Consider the following 24,411-nt stretch of genomic DNA (forward strand, 5'->3'; position numbering starts at 1 on the left):
TCCCCACAAGTCGGCATCTCCATTTTTCGGAACATGTGATAATAAATCTCACTCCCGCTCATTATACTAACCACGGTTAAACCGATTCAGCGAATGTTATGAACTCCAAAGTTGTGCAACGCACGCGTCTTTTCCTCATACATATTAGACATAAAAATGTAGCCAGAACCAGGCCAATCTTTGTTTGTAGATTTCGTAGGATTTGGATCGCGACTAAAGTGGACCATCTTGTGTTGAACATATAAAACACTTTGGAGTGTAGTTTATTACGTAGATACCCATTGCTATAGTTATTACCAACATCAAAATGGCTGCAGCTGAAGAAATTGCCCATGCTCTCGCAGGTGCCGGAGGTGGAGCTTTGGCAATGATTGTTACTTACCCATTGGTGACATTGTCGACATTGGCACAAACAACACAGAGAAAGAAAAAGTTGGAGGCCGAAGAGGCCGAGAAGGCCGGCAAACCAAAGGCTTCCATTAGTATAACTACCCAAGAGAAAATCGTAAAGGCCATTACCAACAATCCATCTTATCTTGCAGCACAAGAGATCATCAAGGAAAAGGGTTTTTTGGGTTTGTACTCTGGATTGGAAAGTGCTTTGTATGGTATCACGTTGACCAACTTCATTTACTACTACTTTTATGAGCTCACATCCAACTTCTTCTTGAATGCTAACAAAACAAGCTCAAGAAAGGGTAAAGGCTTGAGTACAATCCAATCGATGCTTGCTGGTGCTATAGCAGGTGCTATTACTTGTGTGGGATCCAACCCATTCTGGGTAGCTAACACAAGAATGATGATCAAGAAAAAGGAGTTCAAGGATGGTGAAGAAGTCAAATCGCTCTCCGCTTTTGCAACTATTTTGGAGATCATTGAAAATGACGGCGTAGGAACCTTATTTGCTGGAGTTTTCCCAGCATTGGTATTGGTTATTAACCCAATCATTCAATACACCATCTTTGAACAAATCAAAAATGTCATCGTAGCCAAGAATGGTGCCAAGGGTTTCACTGCTGGTAAAGCATTCTTCATCGGTGCTTTCGGAAAATTAATTGCCACGTTTTTGACTTATCCTTACATTACCTTGAAGTCAAGAATGCATGTAAAGAAGAAGAGCTTAGACAAAGAAGTTGAGTTGTCGATGTACCAAGAAATCAGAAAGATTCTTAGAGAAGAGGGTTTGGAAGGTTTGTACGGTGGATTATCTGTAAAGCTTGTACAATCCATAAGTACTGCCGCCTTCTTATTCTACTTCAAGGAAGAGTTGTTAACTGGTAGTGTTCAATTAGTGAACATCATTAGAATGTTGAAGATCAAGAATTCAACAAAGTAGATAGTCCTTTGTAGATTGGAGAGATAACTCACCAATGTAATGTACATAACCATGGACCCTAATGCGACTTCCTAAATTTGTCACACGAGTACGGCGACTAATTGTATGCTCTAATATGGGCAAATTAGCCGCAGATATGTGGTAGGGACATAAGAGCATACAATGTGCTATCCACGCGGCATGGGCTTTATGGTGAAGGGCTCCTAGACCTGCTGCCATATTACATGTATGACTGTTAATATGTAAGAAATTGCCTATAAAATATTCTCAAATTTGTCCCCCTTACATGAAATTCAGCATGATTGATACGTTAACACAACAAAGTCGATCACAGCCACCAAATCTTGCACTACCACTCCTTAATCCTCGGACGATTTGCCAGGGTTATACCTTGAGCCGACTTTTAAATTAGTATTCCCCGAAGTAGTCTACCGAGCCACCATCCATCAGCCTACCAGTACTGCGTCTGAAAAAAGCTAATTGCGCGGAATTGCCGGTGGCTACGTCATCGTTTTTCAAATGAGACATTGAATAGTTAAAAATAGCCCAACAAAGGCCGTTCACCGACGAGTGGCCACGGCTACACAAAAAGGTACGCCGACGCCAAAAAAAGTTGTCACATAACAAAGCCGATGAATGCTAAATTGACTGGTAGGCTTTCCCTTTTGATGTCCTTCTTTAATTTGTTCACACAATCGTGGAATAGAGGCAATTACGGTCACAATGATACCAAGTAGTATGGTAGAATCGGCGAAAAACAGGCTGTAAGCCATCGTCCTAAAGTTGATTCTGGAAAAGATCAGAAGAGATAAATCGGCGTTTGATATAACTCCGGTACAGTGCCAGAAAAAAAAATAGAGAACCGAGCAAAGGCCCTGAAACAGACGTGGCCCACGAAAGATCTACTGAAGTACCCGGCCAAAGAGAGTGTAATTCAGGAGATAGTTCTGTCCAATAGATGCCGACCACTTCCAACTTACACGGATATGCTTCCCAAAACCTAACTAACACAACTTTAAACTATTCGAATTTCAAATATCCACCCCACTTGTTAAGAAAATAATCTTAAATTTCACTCTAATATTTTCACCTCTTCTATGTGTAACCTAGCGTCGTCTTCCACGGTGCTGCGGAACTACCCTTCCAAGTCCACAATGTCGGGTTTACCAAAATATACATTTATTTTGTACGTTAACATGGGCATGAATCGTGCATACTTCATACTTTCAAGCGCAATTATGGTGGAAAAAAAAACTGTCTCGGTTTCGCTCTTAGGTTTTTTCACAATCTCCCCCGAGCCAAAGAAGCGTTTTCTTGACAGTTTTCTTTTACCATTGACATGTCAAATGTTTTTTATTCTTTTCCTTTTCATTATAATAGACATACAACCATCCGTAGCATAATAGTATAAACAATATTGCATACCAACAGGGTATCAGCTTCGTATACTAAGTCCGGTGATCCCCTTAAAATAAATTTGAGAGCGCCGACGCAAAAAGCAAATCCCGTATATATATATTTATATATATATACAGCGCTTTTGCACTTCCCTTAGCAAGCCCTAAAAATCTTCTAGAGCTGAAGAATAGGGACTTTCAGCAGACTTTTAAGGATTTATAAGTACCTATAGCACATGTCCTCCAACTCCATTGCGACGTTCAATCGGAGCCATTCGGCGTCTTCGAATTCAGCGTCCTCTAGAAGGCCAGTCGCCAGAAGGGCCTGTTTGTCATGTCGAGAAAAGAAAATAAAATGTGATGGAGAACCCATAAGTTCTATAATATCCGTTGACGGTAGCAACAAGATTATCCCACAGTCAACAAGAATATGTTCCAACTGTAAATTTTTGGGTATTGAATGCGTTTTTGTTCAGTCGAATCGTGGAGGTAGGCGCAAAAGATCCTCAGTATCCCATAATGAAAATGATGATCCAGGAACGCCAGAAGATTCCGTGGATGGTAGTAAGAAATTTAAAAGGGACACTAATGATGGCCACCATTCTAAAAGATCTACAAATATGACATCTGGAACCGATAACAGCTCTTTAAACAGCCGCACATCTACCGACTCGGGGGTATATATGTCAAGTCCGAATTCATTTTCTACCGACCAAAGTCTACGAACGTCAACAGAAAGACTTAGTTCTTTCATATTAGATCAAGGAGCAAACCCAGCATCTGCATCGCGGTTCAGACCTATCTCTCCATCATATTCTACAGCTTCAACATTGGATCGTCCTCCTATGTATTTTCCTAGTCGACATCAATCTATTCCTGGGGACAACCAAAACGATTTGGAATACTCCAGGACATATAGACCTTATGGAAGTCATTCTAATCATCCACCTAATGGTCCCCCGGGTCCCCCACATGGTGGACCGCCACATGGTGGCCCTCCGCATGGTCACCACCCTCACCATCACTTTCCACCTCATCATCATCACCATCCCCACCACCATCACCCACATCCTCACCCACAGCCTCACTCTGGTGGCCATGGACCTCCTCCACCGCCCCCTCCACCATATCTTCATCACGGCCACAGCTTTGAGGGCAGAAGAGGAGATTGGTATGACCATAGGCCACCACCTCCTCCACCACCACCACCACATGTGGGATTCGGACCTCCACCTTGGTACAGAAAGCAATGGGATTCTTGGAGTCCCCCTCCTCAGCATTCCAACACGTCTAATGGGCACATATCCTCTTCAGCCGGCCAAATAACTTCACTACCACCAGCAGCACCAGCAGCACCAGCAGCGCCAACAGCACCAGCAGCACCTGCTGCACCTAGTTCTGTTGGACCAGAAGGAGCAGCCCCAAAAGTACCTTCGGAAGCATCAAATATTGCAACATTACCACACTTGTCCTCATCTCAGTCTTCCATCAATTCAGATGTTACAAACGAAAAGCCACTTGCAAGTATTAGCATTGGACTAACGGAGGCATTATCTATCCAACCTCAGAAACCTCTACTACCCTCCATAGAAAAGCTTTCACCCTCACTCTCCCAGAACAAGACACAATCGTCTGACTTGATTCTGCTAAAGAGCTCTTCGATAGTACTTCCTGGGATTAATAATGCTTCCCAGATAGGCTCTGGGTCATCGCATGGTCCTTTGGGAAATGGTCATTCGAAAGGAATAGAAAATTCAACTTCTGCAAGAGTAACAAGCGTTCCGAAAATTTTATCATCCCTGTCAGCAAATGAGCACAATCCAGCGGTTCACACAATTTCCAACATTATAAATGGTCGTTCTAGGCAAGCAAGCATCGAAACAACGGGTTCAGAATCATCTACAGCACTCTTTTCAGATCATGATCTCGCAAAATATGAACTCCCATCTTGGCAAATTCTCAACCAGATTGTTGACTTCTACTATATTTATCTTCAGCCCAACCATCAATTGCTTCCCTCCAAAGCAACCTTTTTACCCAGGATATCTCTTAATCGGGAAAGCTCCATCTTTCATGCTATTATAGCAGCAGCCTGCCCATTTATTCATCAGTTACCAACTATTATCTCCATTCCAAGTGACGAAAATTATTGGATAAGCAAAGCATATAAATACTGGGATGATTTAAATGATTTTGGTATGCTTTTGACATGCAGCTTATTATCCAAAACCTCGAGTCATTTATTTAGCATTTCAAAGTTCAAAGAAATTAGTATTAAAATTCTGGAGTTGATATATTCCAACAACTATGTTGCCGCTTTTGACCCGAAAAAGTTCGAAGCTCCAGAGAAAAGCAAGAACGGCAATTTTAAGCTTACGTCAATGCAAAAATATGAGAGGGAAATGGTTGTCAATATGATTTGGAGTTACTATGTTAGTAATATTATACTTCTCAGGTTCAAATTAGGCAATCCGTACTATAAATTATCTACCATTCTTCAGGACTTCAAATTTAATTATGAGATGGATAGTTATTCTCATAACTTTATGTTGCCCCTTTCCAGCAAAGAATTTGGGACTTTAAAGAGCTTTGATTCAAGACTCAATTGGAATAACTCAAAGGACATAGAAAGTATCCCTTCTGATTCCCACTCTATTATTCTTGCAGGCAAACTACTTGAAAATTTGATGGCCAATATAGCCAATGAAGAATTGAAGGAGGATAATTTGATAGAGAAGTCTGAATTCAATTTCAAGTTCATGGAGAGTATCAAAACAGAATATTTGAAAGTTGATAGTCAAAATAAACTATTATTAGTTAATTCAGGTTATTTGTTATCCAATTTCATAACAAGAACCGCTAACATTTTACAGGGTCATCACTTCCTTAAGGATATTTTTCTATTCAAAATGATCAGGCATGAAACACAAACTTCAAATATTACGTCCAATGGAAGTGTACACGAAAAAACTGATAAGAACTTTGATGTTATTCCTTTAATTGGAGATTTAGATAATCCCTCTTTGGATTACGATATTGAATTATCCAAAAAAATAGAGGTCCTTGATGCCCAGAATTGGACTATCTTGGTTAGTTTGCTCGAGAACACAATAAGATTAATAAATTTAATTGAACTTGCTGATGACGAAAGCAATGGTGACACGCAGAACTATTCTGTTATTGTTGGATCTGTTGACTTTGATCCATCATCGAAGTGGCACGAGAAGCATCATCTCATGTCAAGCATCAAGCATGCTTGGCTAAAGTTTCCGGATTTTTCTTTGACAGCTGCAGGTGCAGCTTTCTCCATTCTAGCTAGCTTGGTTGTATTAACCAAGTTCGTAAAGCTCGAGAAATCATTAAATTCTTCTGAAGAAGATTCTCTAAGAACCACATTTTTAGTCAACGACAGGTCTAAAGAATTTTCTGCCAAAGTCAAAAGCAATATAGCCCAAGAGTTCAATACTGAATTTTTACTCAAAAAGTTATCAACCTTGATCGAATTCATAAAAGCAAAATTGCATTGCACCGATGAGACGGTGACTGAAAGCACGATTTTTAAGATAAACAAAATAAGCCATTGCCTAGAGGAGAAGCTACACACTAAATAGGGGTGAAGAGATTGAATTTTGAAAAATTAAGAAAAGTCTTCTCCTGCTCAACTTTCTTCACCTAAAATTTTGCATTCGTTTGGAACCTTTCACTTCTTCGCTGTTGATGTCCATTGACATCAGTAGCATCCTTTCTACAAATTTTATTTTTGCATTCATGCAATGATATCTGTATAACTAGAACTAATATTTGTATATGTACGACCTTTGCAACATTCCACATCTTGCAGCCGTCAAGTAATCTGATTTCCGATGAATAATAATGTAAGCCTCCTCCGGCGAACTTCCGCCGAAGTGTATTGTTCCTCTGTCACCATAAAGTTCACGTGACATTGAAATTGTGCGACACACGTAATACTACCAAGAGATTCTTGGAACTATCGGACATGGGGTTGACCACGAGGTTGCAAAGGTACCTTATTGTATGCAATTTGCCAAAGTATAAACTGCATTTGCAAGCAATCCAGGGGTAATACGGAGATCTTTGTCGCCAACAAGTAGTCGCTTGTGCTAAACCTACCGCAAGCGAATAGCCCCCTTTTCAACGTGGAGGCTGTAATTTCCACTCATTTGCAACCGTATAAATACGACCTTTCACCCCACAAAAAATCCGTATGATCTGCTTCTCAACATAGTCAATATCCCAAAAAATATATAAGCCATGATCAGTGTATTTAAGCACCCAACGGCAAGAAGCACAGATCCAAGCCCCTTGTTAAACTATGACGGCCTGGGCAACACGACTCCCGTGTTACCGTTCAATTACACCGTCGAAGGCTTGACCAGAGACGTCTATGTGAAGCCATTGCATTCCCATAACGACTACTGGAGAGAACTCCCACTTTTTGATGCTTTGAGCATAGGAGCAGTAAGCATTGAGAGCGATGTTTGGTACTTTCCTAAGTCATATAAGTTTGTAAGAACGGTTACGGAAACAACTTCAAACACAACCGAGGAAGAAACCAGATACTTCAGAAATAACGAAGTGTACGTCGGCCACAACCAAGTATTTTTGCAGCCAATTAACACCTTATTTAATCTCTACTTGAACCCATTGTACCAGTTCTTGAATTACGTCAATCCTTCGTTCTCGTGGAGCGACGGTTCAGACAATTCTCAGTCTCCTTTGTTGGAAAGCCCCAACTCAAAACACAGCGTGTTTTACAATTCTCCAGAACAACCTGTCTACCTTTGGATGGATTTCAAAACTAGTCCTAACGAAACGTATGACGCCATCAAACCATTATTACAACCATTTATCGACAAGGGATACCTAGCATATTACGATGTTGATGCTGATAAATTCGTTCCTGGGCCTGTCATCTTGACAATAACAGGAAATTTACCAACCGAAAAGGTTCAAGCTGAAAAGAAGCGTTATACGTTTTTAGACGGCCCATTGAAGATATATAAGAATGATACACCTGAAGCAGACTTGATCAAATGGAGCAAGTTGTCTCGTGTGGCAAGTTCTTCATTACAGGACTTACTAACTGACAAATACAACAGTAGTAGGACCCAAGAATTTGATAGCGATCAGAAGCAAAGATTGAAAGCAATCTTTGATTTAGCCCACAAGTACAACTTAAAGACAAGAATATGGGGCGACATCACCTGGCCATACGATTTGCTCGACTCACATTTGAAGGACTACTTTCAATTGGGGTCAGACTTATTAAATGTAGACGACTTGAAAAATGCCAAGGATTTGTTCCCTAACTAAAAAGTACAGTCCTTAGAAGTTTGTTTTCATCTAGACATCGTCGTTTGATGCTAGTTTTATTTTGATATATTAGCGAGTTAAGTTAAAATGTGGTCTATAATCTATTAAAAGTTCCTTTTAAGGATTTCGTAAGAGTAGAAAATCAATGCATTAGCGGGAATACACCTAATCAAGGTTATCGATAATCCGCTGTACAAGTTCTTGATTCCGCCAGGACGGGCAAGAAGCATCTTTGTAATTTCTGTAAACCCGGCCGAACCTTTTTTCTTAGTACTAGGGTACTTCGTAGTACTGCCCGAGTTTAAAATATCATAGGTCTGGATATTGGATTTGATCGTATCCACTGGAAAGACAGAAAAGTTAAACGTAATACCGGCCATGGCTCCACTTATCAATAATTGTAAATCCTCATGGATGGGTGGCTTATGCTTCTTGAATTGGTCATTTATAAACTCGTAGGTACTGAACCAGATCGAAGTTCCCACCATTTCTCTAAGTAAAGTGCTGGATAATCCATTCCAAAGTCCCAAGACTCCTCTTTCCTGCTTCACAATATGTTTTATTAATGAGAAATATGACACTGACTTCTGGTTCGTTTTGGTAACCAAATTAGAAACCTGCAACTGACATTTGATGAGTTCTATAGGTGTCAATATGAAAGAAGCCATGAAGCCCGCAAAACCTCCAGAAACACACTTTGTCCAGAATGGTAAGGATTCAGTAGTGAATTTGTGACCTTGGCTTGCACTTTTATTGAGTTGATTCAAGAAGAAATTTGATGAATAATTGTACGACGTGAATAGAACTGCTGTCTCAACACAGGCACCAATCAATGGCGCTTTTAAGCCCTTATAGAACCCATTTATTATGCCTTCATTGTAGTATGTGAACCTGATCATTTGAACTGTGCGTAAAGGTGTGGCTTCTGGGGCTGATTGCAACCGGACCTTTATTGTATCGAAGGGAAACTCTACGAGTTTCCCGAGCATTCCAGATACTGCTCCGCAAGTTATTTCCTTGAGAGGGTTTGTTTCGAGGTGTTCATGGTGTGTGATAGCCTCATCACTGAATGCTATATACTGATTTGCATTAGGAGTCTCCATTTCTCGACTTCTACCAAGAGTCCACCTTTCTGACAAATTTCTCCACCGACTTGATTATGAAAAGTATATATACACATATATATATACACGGACTATCCATAAACAGTATTTTACAACATAGTAACTAGTTTATCCTCTATTTACAATAACAAGAAAATGACTGCAACTTTTATATGTCTCAAAAATTTTATAGCTGAGAAAAATAGGCAATTTTTTCTAAGGCGGCTAATTGAATTATGTTGCTGAACGTGACTTATACCCAGATCTGGATGAGGTTATAGGAGTGAAAAATATGAACAATGTAGGGACGGGTAGTTAGATATAGGAAGGGAGGTATAGGAAGGGAGGTATAGGAAGGGAGGTATAGGAAGGGAGATATATGAAGAGATATATAAAGAGAGATATAGGAAGAGATTTATGTAAATATATGTAAATATATATATATAAAGAGGGATGTAGGAAGAGAGATATATAAATAGTGAATGTAGGAAGATAGTATTACAGGAAGAGAGAGATGTAGGAAGAGAGATACAGGAATAGGAATATATATACTAATTACTATATATAATTAAATATAGATACATAGAGAGAGACACCAGTGGATTACTATAAGACTTTCCAATGTCAATATGTCACTTGGAAGAGCATGTCAGTTTTTTTACTATTGTAATAGTACAGTGCAACTTCGTTAATTTCTCTTCAATATCGTTACTGCTCGTCCTCACCTGTTCTACACTTTCTCATTATACTTTTTGATATATTGATTAAACCATTGTCAATAAAAATTACAAGACTATGAAATAGTGATTTTATATAATAAACTAATAATAAAAATGAGAATTATGGAACATGTTTTATAAAGCTTATCTTAATGGAATGAATCTGGCAGAAGCGTTACCGGCTCTACCGTGTCTGACTGGAGTGTAAGTGATAGAGAATTCACCCAAGTAGTGACCAACCATCTCTGGTCTGATTTCAACAGTGTTGAAAACCTTACCGTTGTAAACACCGACGACGGAACCAATCATCTCTGGGACAATAACCATGTTTCTTAAGTGGGTCTTGACGACAGCTGGCTTCTCGTTTGGTTGAGTGGCTAATCTGGCGGCTCTCAACTTCTTGATCAAACCCATTGGCTTAGCATCTAAACCTCTGGAGAATCTTCTTCTGACTCTGGCGCTACATAACTTGGTGAATTCCTCAGTTGGCATTTCAACCAAGTCTTTCAAGTCAACACCCTTGAAGGAGAAAGTCTTGAAGTTTCTCTTTTTTCTGTCCGCTATAAATGTTGTTAGTATATTGAATTATTTGTGATTAAGAGTGTCTTAGCAATATCGAATGAAGAACAAATAACGTAATGCATTATGAACGTGAATGCCTTATAATTGAATGGATAATCTCCAGGACTTGGATTGAAATCTTGTTCTTCAATGTAATAGAAAACTGCTTTAATTTTAATATTGAGTGTTATTTCTGGTTACAAGTAACTTAACCGCTTGTTCTTTACACTCTCCGTTCTACATGACTGTCGTTGGATATTGAAATTTTCACACCATGTGTTATTTGATATTGCGCTGTTCATTTATTCTGCTTCTTTCATCATTTCACTCTGCTTTGAACTAGGGATGACTGCAGTATAATTTTATGATGCTTGTCAATTTTTCAGGTTGGATACGGATTCTTGATCCTGTTCGATGAATTTACGTCTATGATTGTTCTTTCTTTTGGCCTCTTCTATTCGATATCGCTAATCGGTCTACTCTGCGTTGGATCTCTCTGATCATCTCTACCGGTACATACCAGTCTCAGCCATATTGATTGGATTATTAATGTAACTAAACTGTATTGATGATACTATCAAAAAAGAAGAAAGTAAAAATTTTAACTATGGTGAAAACAGGATCGTTAATGAAAAAAATTTTGGTATTACAAGTGCGTCGCTCCACTATGGAAGAGTGCTCAGGAACTGTCTTGTTTGAGTACTGTATACTACACCATACATAGTGAGAAATTTTCTCCTTCCTCTAAGTTATAGTGAGGAAAGAGAGTGAGTATGGGTAAGTCTCAGTTGTGTGTATGGGATTGTTGGTACGTGTGCAGAACCTTTAATGAGAGCTGTTTTAGGAAATATCGCTGTGACTGCTTTTTCCCATGATCTCTGCGAGCAGAGCAGCTATTGAAACTATGCATCCTAGATCACATGACTGAAAAAAAATAGCTTCCTGGTGTAACATTCCATCTCCTGCACAGGCAGTTGTAGCAGAATTATCACCAAAATTTTCACTTATGTTAATTCTATTCTGTCATCTAGTTTGTTACTACTCCAGATAGAAAACTAATCAAAGGATAGTCTGCCATTTTAGATAGCTTAAAAGTGATTATTCTAGTTAGACAAAATGAAATACTTAGCTGCTTACTTATTGTTGGTCCAAGGTGGTAACGCCTCTCCATCCGTTGCTGACATCTCTGCTTTGTTGGAGACCGTCGGTGTCGAAGCTGAAGAATCCAGAGTTTCCTCTTTACTCTCCGAATTGGAAGGTAAGAGCGTTTCCGAGTTGATTGCCACCGGTAACACCAAGTTGGCCTCTGTTCCATCTGGTGGTGCCGCTGTCTCTTCTTCTGCTGCTGGTGCCTCTGCTGGTGCCGCTGAGGAAGCCGCTGAGGAGGAGGTTGAAGAAGCCAAGGAAGAGTCCGATGACGACATGGGATTCGGTTTATTCGATTAAATTAACTTGAATTTAAAGAGTATCAACGATAATATCGTGCACTGCAATACATTTCACAAAATGGTTTATTGTTTATCCAAAAATCTAAACAAATTCATTTACATATTGGGTGGTAGGATCAAATTATAAATAGTATTATTATGTTCTATATTATTGACCTCCTAGGTTCATTTTAAAATCAATAAATTTCAATAATAATATCAAATCATTGTAGTTTACATCAGTAAGCTATACGTGCTTTATTTTAACTTATACATGATTCCCATTCTATAATTAGTACCTTTACTTCGACTTACTCAATTTAACTATCTCATCTCTCAATTCATGAGGACCAGCTTCTGAATTACTTAACTTGTACGAGATCTTCTCCACCAATACGCGGAATCTGTTTATCTCATTCTTCAATGTATTTGCGTCACTTGAACGATCATTTGTCATAAGGTTTAATTGAATGGATGGCTGTTCCCGATTAACTATTTCTTGTTCAATTTCTTCATCGCTGTCATAAATATCTGCATTTGAATTGACTGCAGCGACCGTATCTTGGGATGATGCCACTTGCAACCCTAAACTATTGACTAGATCGCTTTTGAGTGTCTTCAAGTAATTTAATTTGTGGAATTTGTAATGAAGCTCGTGGTGAGCTTGTTTCAATTGTAGTCTGAGCAGTTCATAATTGTCAAGTAGCTGATCGGTGGTGTGTGAATTCCCCAATTCTTCGCTTAGCTGACTACTTATTTGCCTTTTGAAGTGCCTACGAACTCTTCTCGAGGAGACCGGCTTCTCGACTTTATCCGAATCATCTTGAACCAATATATTGTCGATACCTTCTTGGTAGTCTTGCGAGTCCGATGATTCGCTATCCTCTGCATCTATATCATCGCTATCTTCTCCCACGATCAAATATTTGCCTTCTGGTAACTCATTAACTAGCACCCCGAACTCCTTGAGCTTAGCGGCTGGATCTTGGTTTGTTAATTGTTGGAAATCTGGGAGTAACAAGGGCCGAAGGACGTAACGGATCTTGGCCAATCGTTCATTGACCACGCTAAGCTTATACTGCTCTACCTTTAGGATCTGCTGGACAATCTGATTGGTGATTTGGAGGGGAAACAACCCTAAGTTATGTTTTTTGAGCCGCACATTGACCTTCTGGAGGATGCTACGTAACTTGGCTTCACTGATAGGTTCTGATGCATCTTGATTGAGATGATCCAACTCCGACTGATTCGCTAGGATTTGCTGCAAAGACTCCGTCACTGCGAGCGGTCGATTCAATGTTTTGACCTGTTGATCTATGAATCGTTTAGTATACACATACGAATGGTCCATTACTTGAAGTGTCCACTATCGCGATAGATTAGGAGTGACTGCTGCAATATTTTTCCCCTGCTTGGTTTAATACACAACGCACGCAGTTGTGTGATGTCGATTTATTATTATCTCTCCGCCCTCAGTTAGCAGCCAGTGTTATATTTTGTCTTTTGTATTGTAGAGGTCGCTCAGTGTTTACTCGTTGACCTTCCTACAGCCGCTGTCAACATTAAGTTCTCGTATATATAATATTTTTTGGACGAGCTCTGGCGTCTGTGCCCTGCACTGTCCACGGATATAGCAATTCGCCAAATGGGGAAGATGCAGTCTAAGCTCGTATCTATTTGGGAGGTAATAGCATCCAATCTAAGGGAGACGTCGTTGCTTTGACGATAGCCTGGGCGCTGGCACAACCGTGGCAGGATATAGATCGAGGAAGTTCGTGGGATTTTTTTTCGGTGGTGGTTTGGGGTGAAATTGGTGTTTGTATCTAGCTTCTCTGCCTCTGGTAGTACCCTGATTGTCTCTTCTGACATACCTATAGCAGAAGCCAGATTGAAGTACTGCAAAGCGCGAAAGTATATCCTCAGTGCACAGTCTAAAGCCGCAGACCCAGGTAATTATACCCGAACCAAGGGCCAGCTGTGAGAAGCGATTCCCCGCGAAACCTCGTTAAACTATCGATAAAGCATCCTGGTGGCGACTCGAGCAACAGCACCAGCACCCATCCCGGGGTCACACCTTCTAGCTGCACCACGACTCAGGGTCCAAGGCATTTGGAATCTGCGACTGCTGTGCTCCTAAACAAGCCGAAGTTGGTGACGACTGCAGCAGCAAAGAATCTGATATCAAGATATCTGCTGCCTCGTGCAACGCAGGTATTAATACCGTACAGCCGAGCTGAACTCAAAAGCTTAAAGGAAAAATTCGATAAGCAAGGCCTGTGAGATTAGCAGCAACTGAAGAAACTTTAAAGAACGAAGCCACATCGAGAAGATAAATCTCAAGTATATTGTTCTAGCATAGGCTTGTCATTATTTTAAATAAAGACAATAGAGCACCCTGGAATTGTGTATCATAACAAATACCCGTGGTACATCTATATAACAACAGTAGAATCACTAGCCATTGTCTGTTTAAGTGGACGCACAGTCATAATATTCCAATCTCCATCATCACTGTGAGATTAATCGTACCACTCCAAATACCGTAACCGTTCGATAAATATTGGCAACGGCTGAAACAAACCTTCGGCTTCATTTACTACTCCTATTACCCCCTTCCAATACTACAGCCAAATGGTTCAAGTTCCGTCTTAGTACCACCCACCATCAACAACTAAACCCCCATCTCAAACATGCTGAAACCAGGAGGAAAGAGAAGCAATTTCCAATTCACGTACGATGCCGACAACTACCTCTTGGACTTAGTATTCAAGTACCGTGAGGATATATTTACCCGAGGTAATACCATAAAGACTTGGGAACGAGTACTAAATAAATTCAATCAACGGTTCCAGACTACGATTGTACAGAGCAGAACTATAAATAATCGGTTTAAGATACTACGAAAGAACCTAGAGAATAAACTCTTAAACGAACAGCACCCAATCACAGAATTAAACCTAAACGAGAATGAAAAACTACTAGTCAACTTAAATGAGTTCATCAGAACCAGAAGAGTATCCATAAAAATGGAATCCGATGTAAGCAGTGCCGCTAAGAAACAGAAGCTTGAAGACTCGGACAATCCCCTATTAGCAGACGAGAGAGTCAATTCTGCATTTTCATCTCCGACTAATACTGCTATGCAACCTCCAGATATGAACTTATCACCTAAACAAAAAAGTGCGGGCGGGCTCGCTTCGACTGGCTTCATTCAACCACCCCAACTGCTCAAATACAACCCTTCTGAGAATGCAAGACCTCTCTTCTCGACGAATGAAACACACTCAGTTCAAGATGTCCAAAGACCCCTAGAGTCCCATCATACCGTGAGCGGACCATCCCACTATAACATTGGGAATCCATCTGAGGCCCTACCACCCAATTCTACATCTCTACACCAGTCACAGCATGTTCCCCAATCTGGATTGACAGGACAACTGTTGCTAGTTTCCCCCGCACCTCCTCCTATAATTCTTGGACAACCTCAAAGTCAACAACAACAACAACAACAACAACAAGTGCAAAGCGGCTTACCAAGATCTTCATCAAACTCAAGACTTCATAATATTCCTCAGCAATATCCGACAACCCCTCTTTCAATGCTGTACATGAATATAAGAGGAATGGAAGGGATATCAGAAAATGTGGAAGATTTACCCAAAGTAGCACAGTCTCAGACTGAAGATACTCAATTTAGGAGAAGAATACGCGATATTCCCAAATCCCTTACCGATATTTCAAATAATCAAGAAATAATTGAGCAGTTGGTGATCTCGCAAAATGAGTACAATTTACAAATTAATGAGCTAAGACGAGAAATACAAGAGTTTAAAGATGAAATGGATTATAAATTCAAGTCAGTGATGAATAGTTTGGACCACCACACTACTGGTGTTTCTATTAAATTATCCAATTTATTTGAGTTATTGATGTCAAGAAAAGACATCGATACAAAACTCGATAGAATATCGAAAGCATTGGAAATGGATTCTTTAAATCAGTTTGCAGACCCCAATCAAAATCGGGCGGCACCTGAACAACATGACACGTACGAAGGACCCAGTGCAGATAATGTGTAGTTTCTTTTCATAGAGAGGCGGACTAGAGAAGCGGACCATAGCTACAGACTACAATAATCACCTTTATTATGGAACCCACACCCAATTAATACACCTGCTAAATTAAGATCCCCAGCGTTTCTTTAATTCCGTATCATGCTGATTTGAACCGGGCCAATACTTCCTAATCCTTTATTTCACTATGTATATATTCTTCACATCATTAGGTTCCATAGGTTATAACAGCAACAGACTGCACATCACTTAATCTTATTGCAGCAATGTAGATCACATGACCTTATCACTAGCCTCGCTTCCGTTTTGTGTAAAGGCGCTTCTTATGTTTTGATTGAACTGTTCACAGTTCGTATTGACGGTGATCACTACTACTGTTAAACGTCTGGTTATCTTATCTTAAACATAATTCCTGGCTTCATATTACGTATTGATGTAATGATACAGTATATCTCAGAAATCGTGCTAGCGGTCGCCTCGGAGGACCCCCATCAACCTAAAAATGGAGATGATATAAGATATCGGCCTCTGTCTACCAGAGTCGCACGATACCAGATAATAATAGCAGCCTTGCTAGGGCTCTTTGCATTCCTTACCTTCTCTATACTACGGGTAAAGTACCCCAAGATCTATGTGGCTAACTTCAATCACTATGTTGCCAATAACCTTCATTCGTCATCGCGGCAGAATCTTCCGAAGATTCCAGCAAAGTCCCTCTTCGGATGGGTTCCTATCCTCTTCAAAATCACAGAAGACCAGATATTGGAACACGCCGGATTAGACGCCGTTGTGTTTCTTGGATTCTTCAAGATGTGTATCAAATGTCTTACGGTTTGTTTTATCTTCGCCGTGACAGTGATATCGCCTATCAGATTTATCTATACTGGAAAAGTCGATCAGGACTATCCCGACGACGGAGATGACGGAGATGGTGGAAATGATGATGATGGAGAAGCATATAGAGTAAGAACTGTTAAAAGATTCCTAAAAATTGTTGCATCTGGTTTGTTAGATGAGGAGGAATCCTATCAGCGGTTTTTGTGGATGTACACCGTTTTCACATACGTTTTTACCTTTGTGATAGTGTACTTCCTTTTTCAACAGACTTCAAAGATTATTAAAATGAGGCAATCCTATCTAGGAAAGCAAAATTCATTAACTGATAGAACGGTAAAGATATCTGGTATACCACCAGTCTTGCGAGATGAGATAGATTTGAAAAGACACATAGAAAAGCTAGGCATTGGTGAAGTCGATTCCATTGTAATTGTCAGAGAGTGGAATACCTTGAATAGCCTATTCAAATTAAGAAAGAAAGTCTTGCGCAACCTCGAAGTTTATTGGGTAGAGTATTTCAAGAAAAATGGAATAAGGAATAAAAATGACTTATTGTCATCCAATTTACATCCACAACTTGGAGACCTGATCAATTTGAACCCTTCGACTTCTTCTTATAGAGATGACGAACAAGAGGTTGGCAGCACGACGCAATCTGAGGTCCTGAGTGATGTTCATTCTACGAGACCGTCGTTGATAGAACAAATTTCTGAGTTGGTTGATCATGACTTTGGGGAAGAGTCCACGGGACATCTTCCTTTGCTTAATGATGAGTTGAGCGAACGCCCAAAAACCAGAATAGGTTGGTTGGGTATATTTGGGAAGAAAGTTGACGCAATCACGTACTGGAGCAACCGGTTGGAAATAATCGATAAGGAAATAGTCAGAGCTCGGACCAGAGAATATCCGGCAACTTCCTCAGCCTTTTTGACGATGAAATCTGTTGCCCAGGCACAAATGCTTGCACAAGCGGTCCTTGATCCAAAGGTTAATCATTTAATTACAAATCTAGCTCCGGCACCTCATGATATTATTTGGGATAATCTTTGCTTGACCAGACAAGAAAGAAACACAAGAATCGCTCTTGTGACATTATTTATTGGGTTAGTAAGTGTTCTAATGGTCTACCCAGTGAGATACTTGGCCACTTTCTTGAATATTAAAACAATAACAAAGGTGTTACCAAAACTAGGGGCATTTTTGAAGAACAATAAATGGGCGGAAACATTGGTTACCGGTATACTACCCCCATATATTTTCACGATAATGAATGTTGTTATCCCATTTTTCTATGTATGGATTTCACTGAAACAAGGGTTTACTTCGCATAGTGATGAAGAGTTATCAACCGTTTCCAAAAATTTCTTCTACATCTTTGTGAACTTATTCTTGGTCTTCACTTTGTTTGGTACTGCTTCTCTTAGTGATACAACAAAAATTGCATATGAGTTGGCCCAGTCATTAAGGGACCTTTCTTTGTTTTATGTCGACTTGATAATTTTACAGGGGTTAGGAATGTTTCCTTTTAAACTTCTATTACTTGGAAATTTAATCCGATTTCCGATAGAATCTTTGATGTGGTGCAAAACTCCTCGAGACTATCTCAAGTTATACAAACCACCTGTTTTCAACTTTGGATTGCAGTTACCGCAGCCAATTCTTATTTTGATTATCACTATAGTCTATTCTGTCATGTCAACCAAGATTCTCACAGCTGGTTTGCTCTACTTTATAATAGGATATTTTGTTTGCAAGTATCAACTACTCTATGCTTGTATTCATCCTCCCCATTCAACTGGAAAGGTATGGCCATTGGTATTCAGAAGAGTAATTATGGGTCTTTTAATTTTCCAATTAACTATGGTGGGAACCTTGGCATTGCAAGAAGCATATATATGTGCCTCCTTTTTGGCACCTTTGCCTTTCATTACTTTCTTCTTCTTATGGTCCTTTCAAAAGAATTACATTCCATTATCAATATTTATTGCATTGAGGTCCATAGAAAATAACCACTTACCTGGACACGATGAAGAGAGCTTTATTGACACAAGTGGTAGCAACTCAACAGAGGAGCCTGACCACAATAAGACATTGGATGAGAGAAGAGAGCTAAATACAACATTTGAGTTTCCTAATTTATTAGATAACCTTGATGGTCCATTGATCGCCATCGATCGAAACGAAGTCTTAATAATTAATAGTGAAGGAGTTACGGTGAGAAAGACTCCAAGTTTTGACGAATGGGATTAGTATGGATAGACAGTCAATTACTTATATTAAACTAATTAAGAAAGTTATCCTTTAATATATCTACCCACATATTGTAGTTATGTGATTGTGAAATTAGTGCATTGTACTCGTCAAGAAAAATATCGTTCAAACTAATGCAAGAATAGTAATGAACTAAAATGCTCAAAATGGCTTTCGAAAAGACCAACTGGATCAGAGTAGAAACCACCAACACCGTGATTATGGCGAGATATCTATAACCACTAATCACTCGAAGCGCCTCAATAATATTAATGAACCCGATGAAGTTGATGAAGGAGCTCGAAATAGTTGTCTTGTCATATGGCCAAATCAACATTAGTATAGGAAATAACTTAACTGAGCTAGAAATTAAAACCCCTGTCAATAGAACAGAGTTATAATAGCCTCGTTGGTACTCTTTATTAATATTCTTGTTATCGGTGCTACCCCAATTGAGAGCCAGTCTAAACAAGATTTGAATCATGAAATTAAGTAGAAACTGCTCTGAAACCAGCTTAAGAATGAAATAGAGATACTGAACATGCGCATCTTGTTCTAGTATGAATCCTATTGATCTTGATCGTGTTGGTCGTTTCTCTTCGTATGCCCAGAATAAGTATACTTCAAATAAAATAATTATGATAATGAATCGTATAAGCTTCTTATATCTTGCGAAAAAGGCAAAGGATTCCCTCAAAAGTGACTGCTTAACCAAATCTGTTTTATCGGGGAGCGTTCTTGGATCCTTGAGTAATTCTATTTCCGTAGCATTGTATGTCATATGTCTGTATGCTTGCTTCTTGAGAAGTAGGATATCTATGAATAGTATCACATTGTCATATTCTATATACTTATCGGCTATCTTCCCACATTTGGGGCAAATAGTCAATTTGATATACTCGCTTTTATATTTGGAGAACAAACAATCTATATTGGGATTGGTACATTCTATACATATCATTTATTCCTAGGTATTAATGAAATACATACAGCCAATACATTCAATGAAAGGAATACATTTTTGAATATAAAATAGTTACGCGCTACCAAATACACTTGACCTCAATTAAGATTGCTTCATGAGAGCGCATGAAGTATGAGAGACAAAGAATCAATGTCTTGTTATCAAATTGTAATAGTATATATATATATATATATATTTGTAATATACAAGGGTAATACATAAGGTATTTCAAAATTATTGACAAAGTAATGGCGGTGGCGGAAGCTCAGGAATACGTCCAAGTTCAAACTTCGCAGATTTGAACGCCTCGACAAACTCAGGATCCAAGTCCTTGAGTTCTTCGTTATTAATTGTCGGAGCCGCTACTTCAGCAACTGTTGTAGCGGGAGCAAACGGATTAGAAGCAGGAGTTGTCCCTAATTTTGTATCAAATGGGCTGGCTGTAGATGTAGATGTAGAAGCATTGCCAAATGCGTTTCCATTCGAAACATTTCCAAACGGACCAGCAGCTTTGGAATTGGTGGCACTTCCAAATGGAGATGACGTATTTGTCTGACCAAATGGTGATGCAGCAGATTGTGTGCTCCCAAATGGAGGAGCAGATGTAGTGGTGTTGGTAGCGCCAAAAGTTGACGAATTATTAGTGTTACCAAATGCAGAGGTGGCTGTATTGCCAAATGGGGATGGGTTGCTTGTCCCAGATGCGGCTGCGCCAAATGGAGATGCTGTATTGTTTGCAGAAGCAAATGGATTGGCAGCGTTGGATGTATTGCCAAATGCAGATTGTGTGGTATTTGTGCTAGAAGTAGCTCCAAATGGATTAGACTTATTTTGCTGAGCATTTCCAAATGTACCGAAAGGCAGTGGGTTACTATTATTGGTAGAGGCACCAAAAGCAGAACTTCCAAATGCGCTTGTACTTGTCGCCGGTTTATTTCCAAATCCAGCATTACCGAAGCCAGCAGATCCAAATCCTGATGAACTAGCGGGCTTGTTGGTCTGAGAAGAACCGAATCCACTTGAACCGAAGCCGGAATTTCCAAATGCTCCCGAAGTATTGGAGTTTCCAAAAGCACTTGAACCAAAACCTGAACTTGTAGTTCCTGTTGTGGCGGGTTTTCCAAATCCTGAGGAACCAAAACCTGAAGAGCCAAAACCAGACTGGCTATTTGTAGATCCAACAGAAGAACCGAATCCAGAGCTTCCAAAGCCTGAAGATCCAAACGCACCTTTATTAGCAGTGGTTGAATTATTTGCCTGTCCGAAGGGGTTGCCTTGTGTACTTTGAGATCCAAAAGCTCCTCCTTGTCCAGAGAAAGCACCACTGCCAGCAGCAGTACCAGATGCATTATTGCTTCCAAATGCCGATGAGGACCCCTGTCCAAACAGACCAAAAGCGCCTCCTTGTTTCAGAAACATCTGCAAATTCTGCTCCAAGGACTTATCTATGAACGGTTTGAGTTTTATATCAGGAGATTCAGCTGCTTTTTGCAGGTATCGTACTGCCAATTGCTCCTTGCCTGTTAGAAATTTTATGCAATAGTCCATATCATGGGTACGTGCCTGTATATCGTTTTCAAAATCCAACACGTGATTTTTGGCGGCTGCGTCTTCGTACAATAATCTGATTTCTTCAAAGGACATATCTCTACCAGAAATCAAGTTGTTGACAGCAGGATTTCCAAAACCCATACTGGATAGGAGCGGCTTGCATTGAATAAGACCAGAATTGTAGTCTGTAATGGCTTCTTTCAATTCTTTAGTGCGAAGGTCAATAGAGTCCACTGAGATGAACCGCGAAAGAGCGTTCTCACTTCGGTTTGAATGGTTTGAAGACTTGGACGCTGAACCTTTGTGTCCTCCACCATAGCTGGAACGATTATTCGTGTCTGAGTGTGAGAACTTACAGTTGCTGCCAAAGCGACAGTTTCCAGCAGCAAAGAACTTGCAAGGAGTCTTGCCGGACATGTTGTCTTGGAGAACAGCGAGTAGTTTCTGATTTGTTAATTAGTATTTTCATTTTGTCTTTATATAGGGTGACGGGTGTGCATACTGTGCGAAGTTGCAAAATTGCAAAAGGCTACAATAGGTTAGATGTGCAACTTTGCTTCTTAGGTGATGGTAGCCACTTTGGATAAGGCGTAGAGGTTTGGTAAGACTACAATGCAGTATTTTTATCATTAATACATTAAATTAAGTTACTGGTTCTCTGCCATTATTGTACGACAGATTTGCGCCAAGGATGTGATGTTCTGGGAGCTGATCCCATAAGCCTGTCGATAGATCTGTTTTACCTCCAGAAGAACGTCATCTTTGCTTCTTTGCCCATCCACAATTTGCTGTAATGAATTTTCTAATAGCTTTCTCAAGAATGGCTTCGACAAGGAAATGTTCTCGAAATCCATCTGTTCAAACCCCTCTATAAGCCCCATTCCCAAGGGTGATGGTACAATAAACTCAGTGTTTCCCCTCTTCTGTTTAGCAATATATCCTCTATTGGCTATCTTCTCAATATGCTCCGCAATTGTTGCATCAGTACCAATCCCATTGGCATCCATTAAAGCAATGAGTTCTGGTTCTGTCATATGATTCGGTGGGCTTGTTTTCCCCTCAGTCATCATACCGCTCCATATCTTTATGCGTTCACCCTCAGAAAGTAGAGGCAACTGCTTTGTACTTTCCCACTTTTTATAAATATATACATCCAAATAATTCCTTTCCAAGACCACTAATCCAGTAGCTGTAAAGGTCTCACTACCCCATTGCAAAGTAGCCGACGTCTGCAGACCAACCGCATCTTTCGAGCAGCATGCCAAAAATCGTCTTACTACGTACTCATATACCTTCTTCTCATCAATTGCAGTTAAGGAGTCAATCTGAACGTAATTGACTGGATGAATGGCAGGATGCGCTTTATCATCATGGCTACCATTACGGGGTCGTTCATGCCCTTCTGCTAATAATTTAGCAGCATAGGGCCCCCATCTCACGTCACCTGTTTGCTTCTCAAAAACTGCCCTCAAATCCATACTATCAGGGAATTTGTCTGTCTCTGTTCTTGGATAGGAGATGAAACCTTTATTATATAACTTTTCCGCTGCATCCAACGCTCGCTTTGCACTCATTTTGAATATCCTGGAGCAATCCTTTTGTAGTTCGACTGTAGTTAATGGCAATGGGCGCCAATTTGTGGTTCCTTTCAGCTCAATTTTTGTTATTATTCCTTCATCGTGATTCAAGCATTCTTGATATAGTAATGCAACGTATAAGCGATCAAAATATCTTCCTTTTGTCCAAGTAAAGTTAGTTTTTTGATTCTGCTTTCTAATTTCAACGGAGATATACCAAAACTTCTCTGGAATGAAATTCTTCACTCTTTTATATCTATCTACAACGAATCCTAAAGTCGGAAATTGACATGTTCCGTAAGACGCCAATTCTCCTTTTTCGATTATTCTATTTTGCCGCAAATTGTCAGTTAGCAAACGTGTGAAACTAGTTCCAACTCGGAAATCCACTTCCATTCTACAAGCAACTGCATTTATTGCGTTCATATCTAACTGAATAGGGTTAGAAGCTGCCAGAAGTATATGATTGCGTTCCAAATGGGAAAACCTACTCCTCCATATGTCTGCCACCTGTATTGAGCAATTGCCCTTGCTCGCGGCTTTGAATATCTCGAATCCAATGAACTCACCTTCTCGGTCACAATCAGTCCATATCATCAATTTGTGGGAATTTTTTGCTTCTTTCGCTATGTTTTCAAACACTTCTGGTTTGGTGATTTTCTCAATGATATCTGCATCAAAGAGTCGACCTGGAACGCACTTTCCCCATTGAAAGCTCGGAGGAAAGTCCAAGTTGGTCATATGGCCAACCACAGATGTCATAGTGACATCACAAGTGCCAAAGTTAGGGAAGTTGAACTTGAAGTCGTAGTTCTTGATGTACTTATTCTTGGAATTTCGCGTTGTGAATCTTCCTCCACTCAAGATCTTAGAGACCTCTTTGGCGATCGAGGGTTTTTCCGCCACACATAATATTTTCATATTTCCATATTCTGTTGGTGGTATGTATGCTAATTGGTATTGGTACTGAGACCTAATGGTATTTTACCATCACTTCTGCATCATTGTACATTATACATTAAATTTGTAGTAAACAGAGAAGTCGCGGCGCGTAGAAAAATGTAGTAAGCGCTGGATGCAGTGATGGGAATTGCTGCAAAGAAAGGAGAAGGGAATGATTTTGTATGGGAGAGACGATAGGCATGAAGTATGAGTATGTGTGATTTTTTAAGTCGATATAGAGTATTATAATAGCAATGAAAGATTTAATGCAGAACTCTCCGAATTTTTCAAATTAGATGGATATATGAGGGAAATGTCAGTAAGAAGACGTTTTGCCAAG

At 39.8% G+C, this 24,411-nt stretch overlaps 14 protein-coding genes across 14 annotated transcripts; 7 read left to right on the plus strand and 7 right to left on the minus strand. All coding sequences in view use genetic code 12, as the record gives it.

Moving 5' to 3' along the window:
• Nucleotides 1-128: 128 nt before the first annotated feature.
• On the plus strand, nucleotides 129-1,465 carry RJT20DRAFT_14417 (uncharacterized protein). The gene has a single exon (XM_064918716.1). It carries the CDS (start codon nucleotides 308-310, stop codon nucleotides 1,334-1,336), a length of 1,029 nt encoding a protein of 342 aa, XP_064777286.1. The 5' UTR covers nucleotides 129-307; the 3' UTR covers nucleotides 1,337-1,465.
• A 127-nt stretch (nucleotides 1,466-1,592) lies between these two features.
• Nucleotides 1,593-2,503, minus strand: RJT20DRAFT_124433 (uncharacterized protein). The gene has a single exon (XM_064916244.1). The coding sequence runs from the start codon at nucleotides 2,107-2,109 to the stop codon at nucleotides 1,897-1,899; it is 213 nt and encodes a 70-aa protein (XP_064777287.1). The 5' UTR covers nucleotides 2,110-2,503; the 3' UTR covers nucleotides 1,593-1,896.
• RJT20DRAFT_14493 (uncharacterized protein) lies at nucleotides 2,272-2,854 on the plus strand. The gene has a single exon (XM_064918761.1). The coding sequence runs from the start codon at nucleotides 2,434-2,436 to the stop codon at nucleotides 2,737-2,739; it is 306 nt and encodes a 101-aa protein (XP_064777288.1). The 5' UTR covers nucleotides 2,272-2,433; the 3' UTR covers nucleotides 2,740-2,854.
• On the plus strand, nucleotides 2,610-6,591 carry ZCF31 (Zcf31p). Its single transcript, XM_064916245.1, has one exon. It carries the CDS (start codon nucleotides 2,970-2,972, stop codon nucleotides 6,342-6,344), a length of 3,375 nt encoding a protein of 1,124 aa, XP_064777289.1. The 5' UTR covers nucleotides 2,610-2,969; the 3' UTR covers nucleotides 6,345-6,591.
• On the plus strand, nucleotides 6,592-8,104 carry RJT20DRAFT_124435 (uncharacterized protein). Its single transcript, XM_064916246.1, has one exon. It carries the CDS (start codon nucleotides 7,006-7,008, stop codon nucleotides 8,065-8,067), a length of 1,062 nt encoding a protein of 353 aa, XP_064777290.1. The 5' UTR covers nucleotides 6,592-7,005; the 3' UTR covers nucleotides 8,068-8,104.
• ARG11 (Arg11p) lies at nucleotides 8,105-9,555 on the minus strand. The gene has a single exon (XM_064916247.1). It carries the CDS (start codon nucleotides 9,168-9,170, stop codon nucleotides 8,172-8,174), a length of 999 nt encoding a protein of 332 aa, XP_064777291.1. The 5' UTR covers nucleotides 9,171-9,555; the 3' UTR covers nucleotides 8,105-8,171.
• A 478-nt stretch (nucleotides 9,556-10,033) lies between these two features.
• Nucleotides 10,034-10,983, minus strand: RPS15 (40S ribosomal protein uS19; the record flags this gene model as incomplete). The annotated part of the gene is made up of 2 exons (XM_064920327.1): nucleotides 10,034-10,449; nucleotides 10,971-10,983. 2 exons carry the CDS (start codon nucleotides 10,981-10,983, stop codon nucleotides 10,034-10,036), a joined length of 429 nt encoding a protein of 142 aa, XP_064777292.1.
• A 505-nt stretch (nucleotides 10,984-11,488) lies between these two features.
• Nucleotides 11,489-12,102, plus strand: RPP2B (ribosomal protein P2). The gene has a single exon (XM_064916248.1). The coding sequence runs from the start codon at nucleotides 11,567-11,569 to the stop codon at nucleotides 11,894-11,896; it is 330 nt and encodes a 109-aa protein (XP_064777293.1). The 5' UTR covers nucleotides 11,489-11,566; the 3' UTR covers nucleotides 11,897-12,102.
• RJT20DRAFT_14501 (uncharacterized protein) lies at nucleotides 12,038-13,427 on the minus strand. The gene has a single exon (XM_064918768.1). The coding sequence runs from the start codon at nucleotides 13,226-13,228 to the stop codon at nucleotides 12,179-12,181; it is 1,050 nt and encodes a 349-aa protein (XP_064777294.1). The 5' UTR covers nucleotides 13,229-13,427; the 3' UTR covers nucleotides 12,038-12,178.
• Nucleotides 13,428-14,567: 1,140 nt separating this feature from the next.
• RJT20DRAFT_132387 (uncharacterized protein) lies at nucleotides 14,568-15,956 on the plus strand (the record flags this gene model as incomplete). Its single annotated transcript, XM_064918136.1, has 1 exon — nucleotides 14,568-15,956. One exon carries the CDS (start codon nucleotides 14,568-14,570, stop codon nucleotides 15,954-15,956), a length of 1,389 nt encoding a protein of 462 aa, XP_064777295.1.
• Nucleotides 15,957-16,208: 252 nt separating this feature from the next.
• RJT20DRAFT_14503 (uncharacterized protein) lies at nucleotides 16,209-19,053 on the plus strand. The gene has a single exon (XM_064918770.1). It carries the CDS (start codon nucleotides 16,389-16,391, stop codon nucleotides 19,035-19,037), a length of 2,649 nt encoding a protein of 882 aa, XP_064777296.1. The 5' UTR covers nucleotides 16,209-16,388; the 3' UTR covers nucleotides 19,038-19,053.
• On the minus strand, nucleotides 19,053-20,185 carry ARV1 (sterol homeostasis protein). The gene has a single exon (XM_064918775.1). The coding sequence runs from the start codon at nucleotides 19,996-19,998 to the stop codon at nucleotides 19,069-19,071; it is 930 nt and encodes a 309-aa protein (XP_064777297.1). The 5' UTR covers nucleotides 19,999-20,185; the 3' UTR covers nucleotides 19,053-19,068.
• RJT20DRAFT_124443 (FG-nucleoporin) lies at nucleotides 20,156-22,168 on the minus strand. The gene has a single exon (XM_064916249.1). It carries the CDS (start codon nucleotides 21,967-21,969, stop codon nucleotides 20,236-20,238), a length of 1,734 nt encoding a protein of 577 aa, XP_064777298.1. The 5' UTR covers nucleotides 21,970-22,168; the 3' UTR covers nucleotides 20,156-20,235.
• A 31-nt stretch (nucleotides 22,169-22,199) lies between these two features.
• Nucleotides 22,200-24,125, minus strand: RJT20DRAFT_152684 (DNA topoisomerase 3; the record flags this gene model as incomplete). Its single annotated transcript, XM_064919075.1, has 1 exon — nucleotides 22,200-24,125. Exon 1 carries the CDS (start codon nucleotides 24,048-24,050, stop codon nucleotides 22,200-22,202), a length of 1,851 nt encoding a protein of 616 aa, XP_064777299.1. The 5' UTR covers nucleotides 24,051-24,125.
• Nucleotides 24,126-24,411: the final 286 nt, after the last annotated feature.

This window comes from Scheffersomyces xylosifermentans (assembly GCF_036884685.1).
Source record: "Scheffersomyces xylosifermentans strain CBS 12540 chromosome Unknown RJT20scaffold_1, whole genome shotgun sequence".
Taxonomy (NCBI): Eukaryota; Fungi; Ascomycota; class Pichiomycetes; order Serinales; family Debaryomycetaceae; genus Scheffersomyces; species Scheffersomyces xylosifermentans.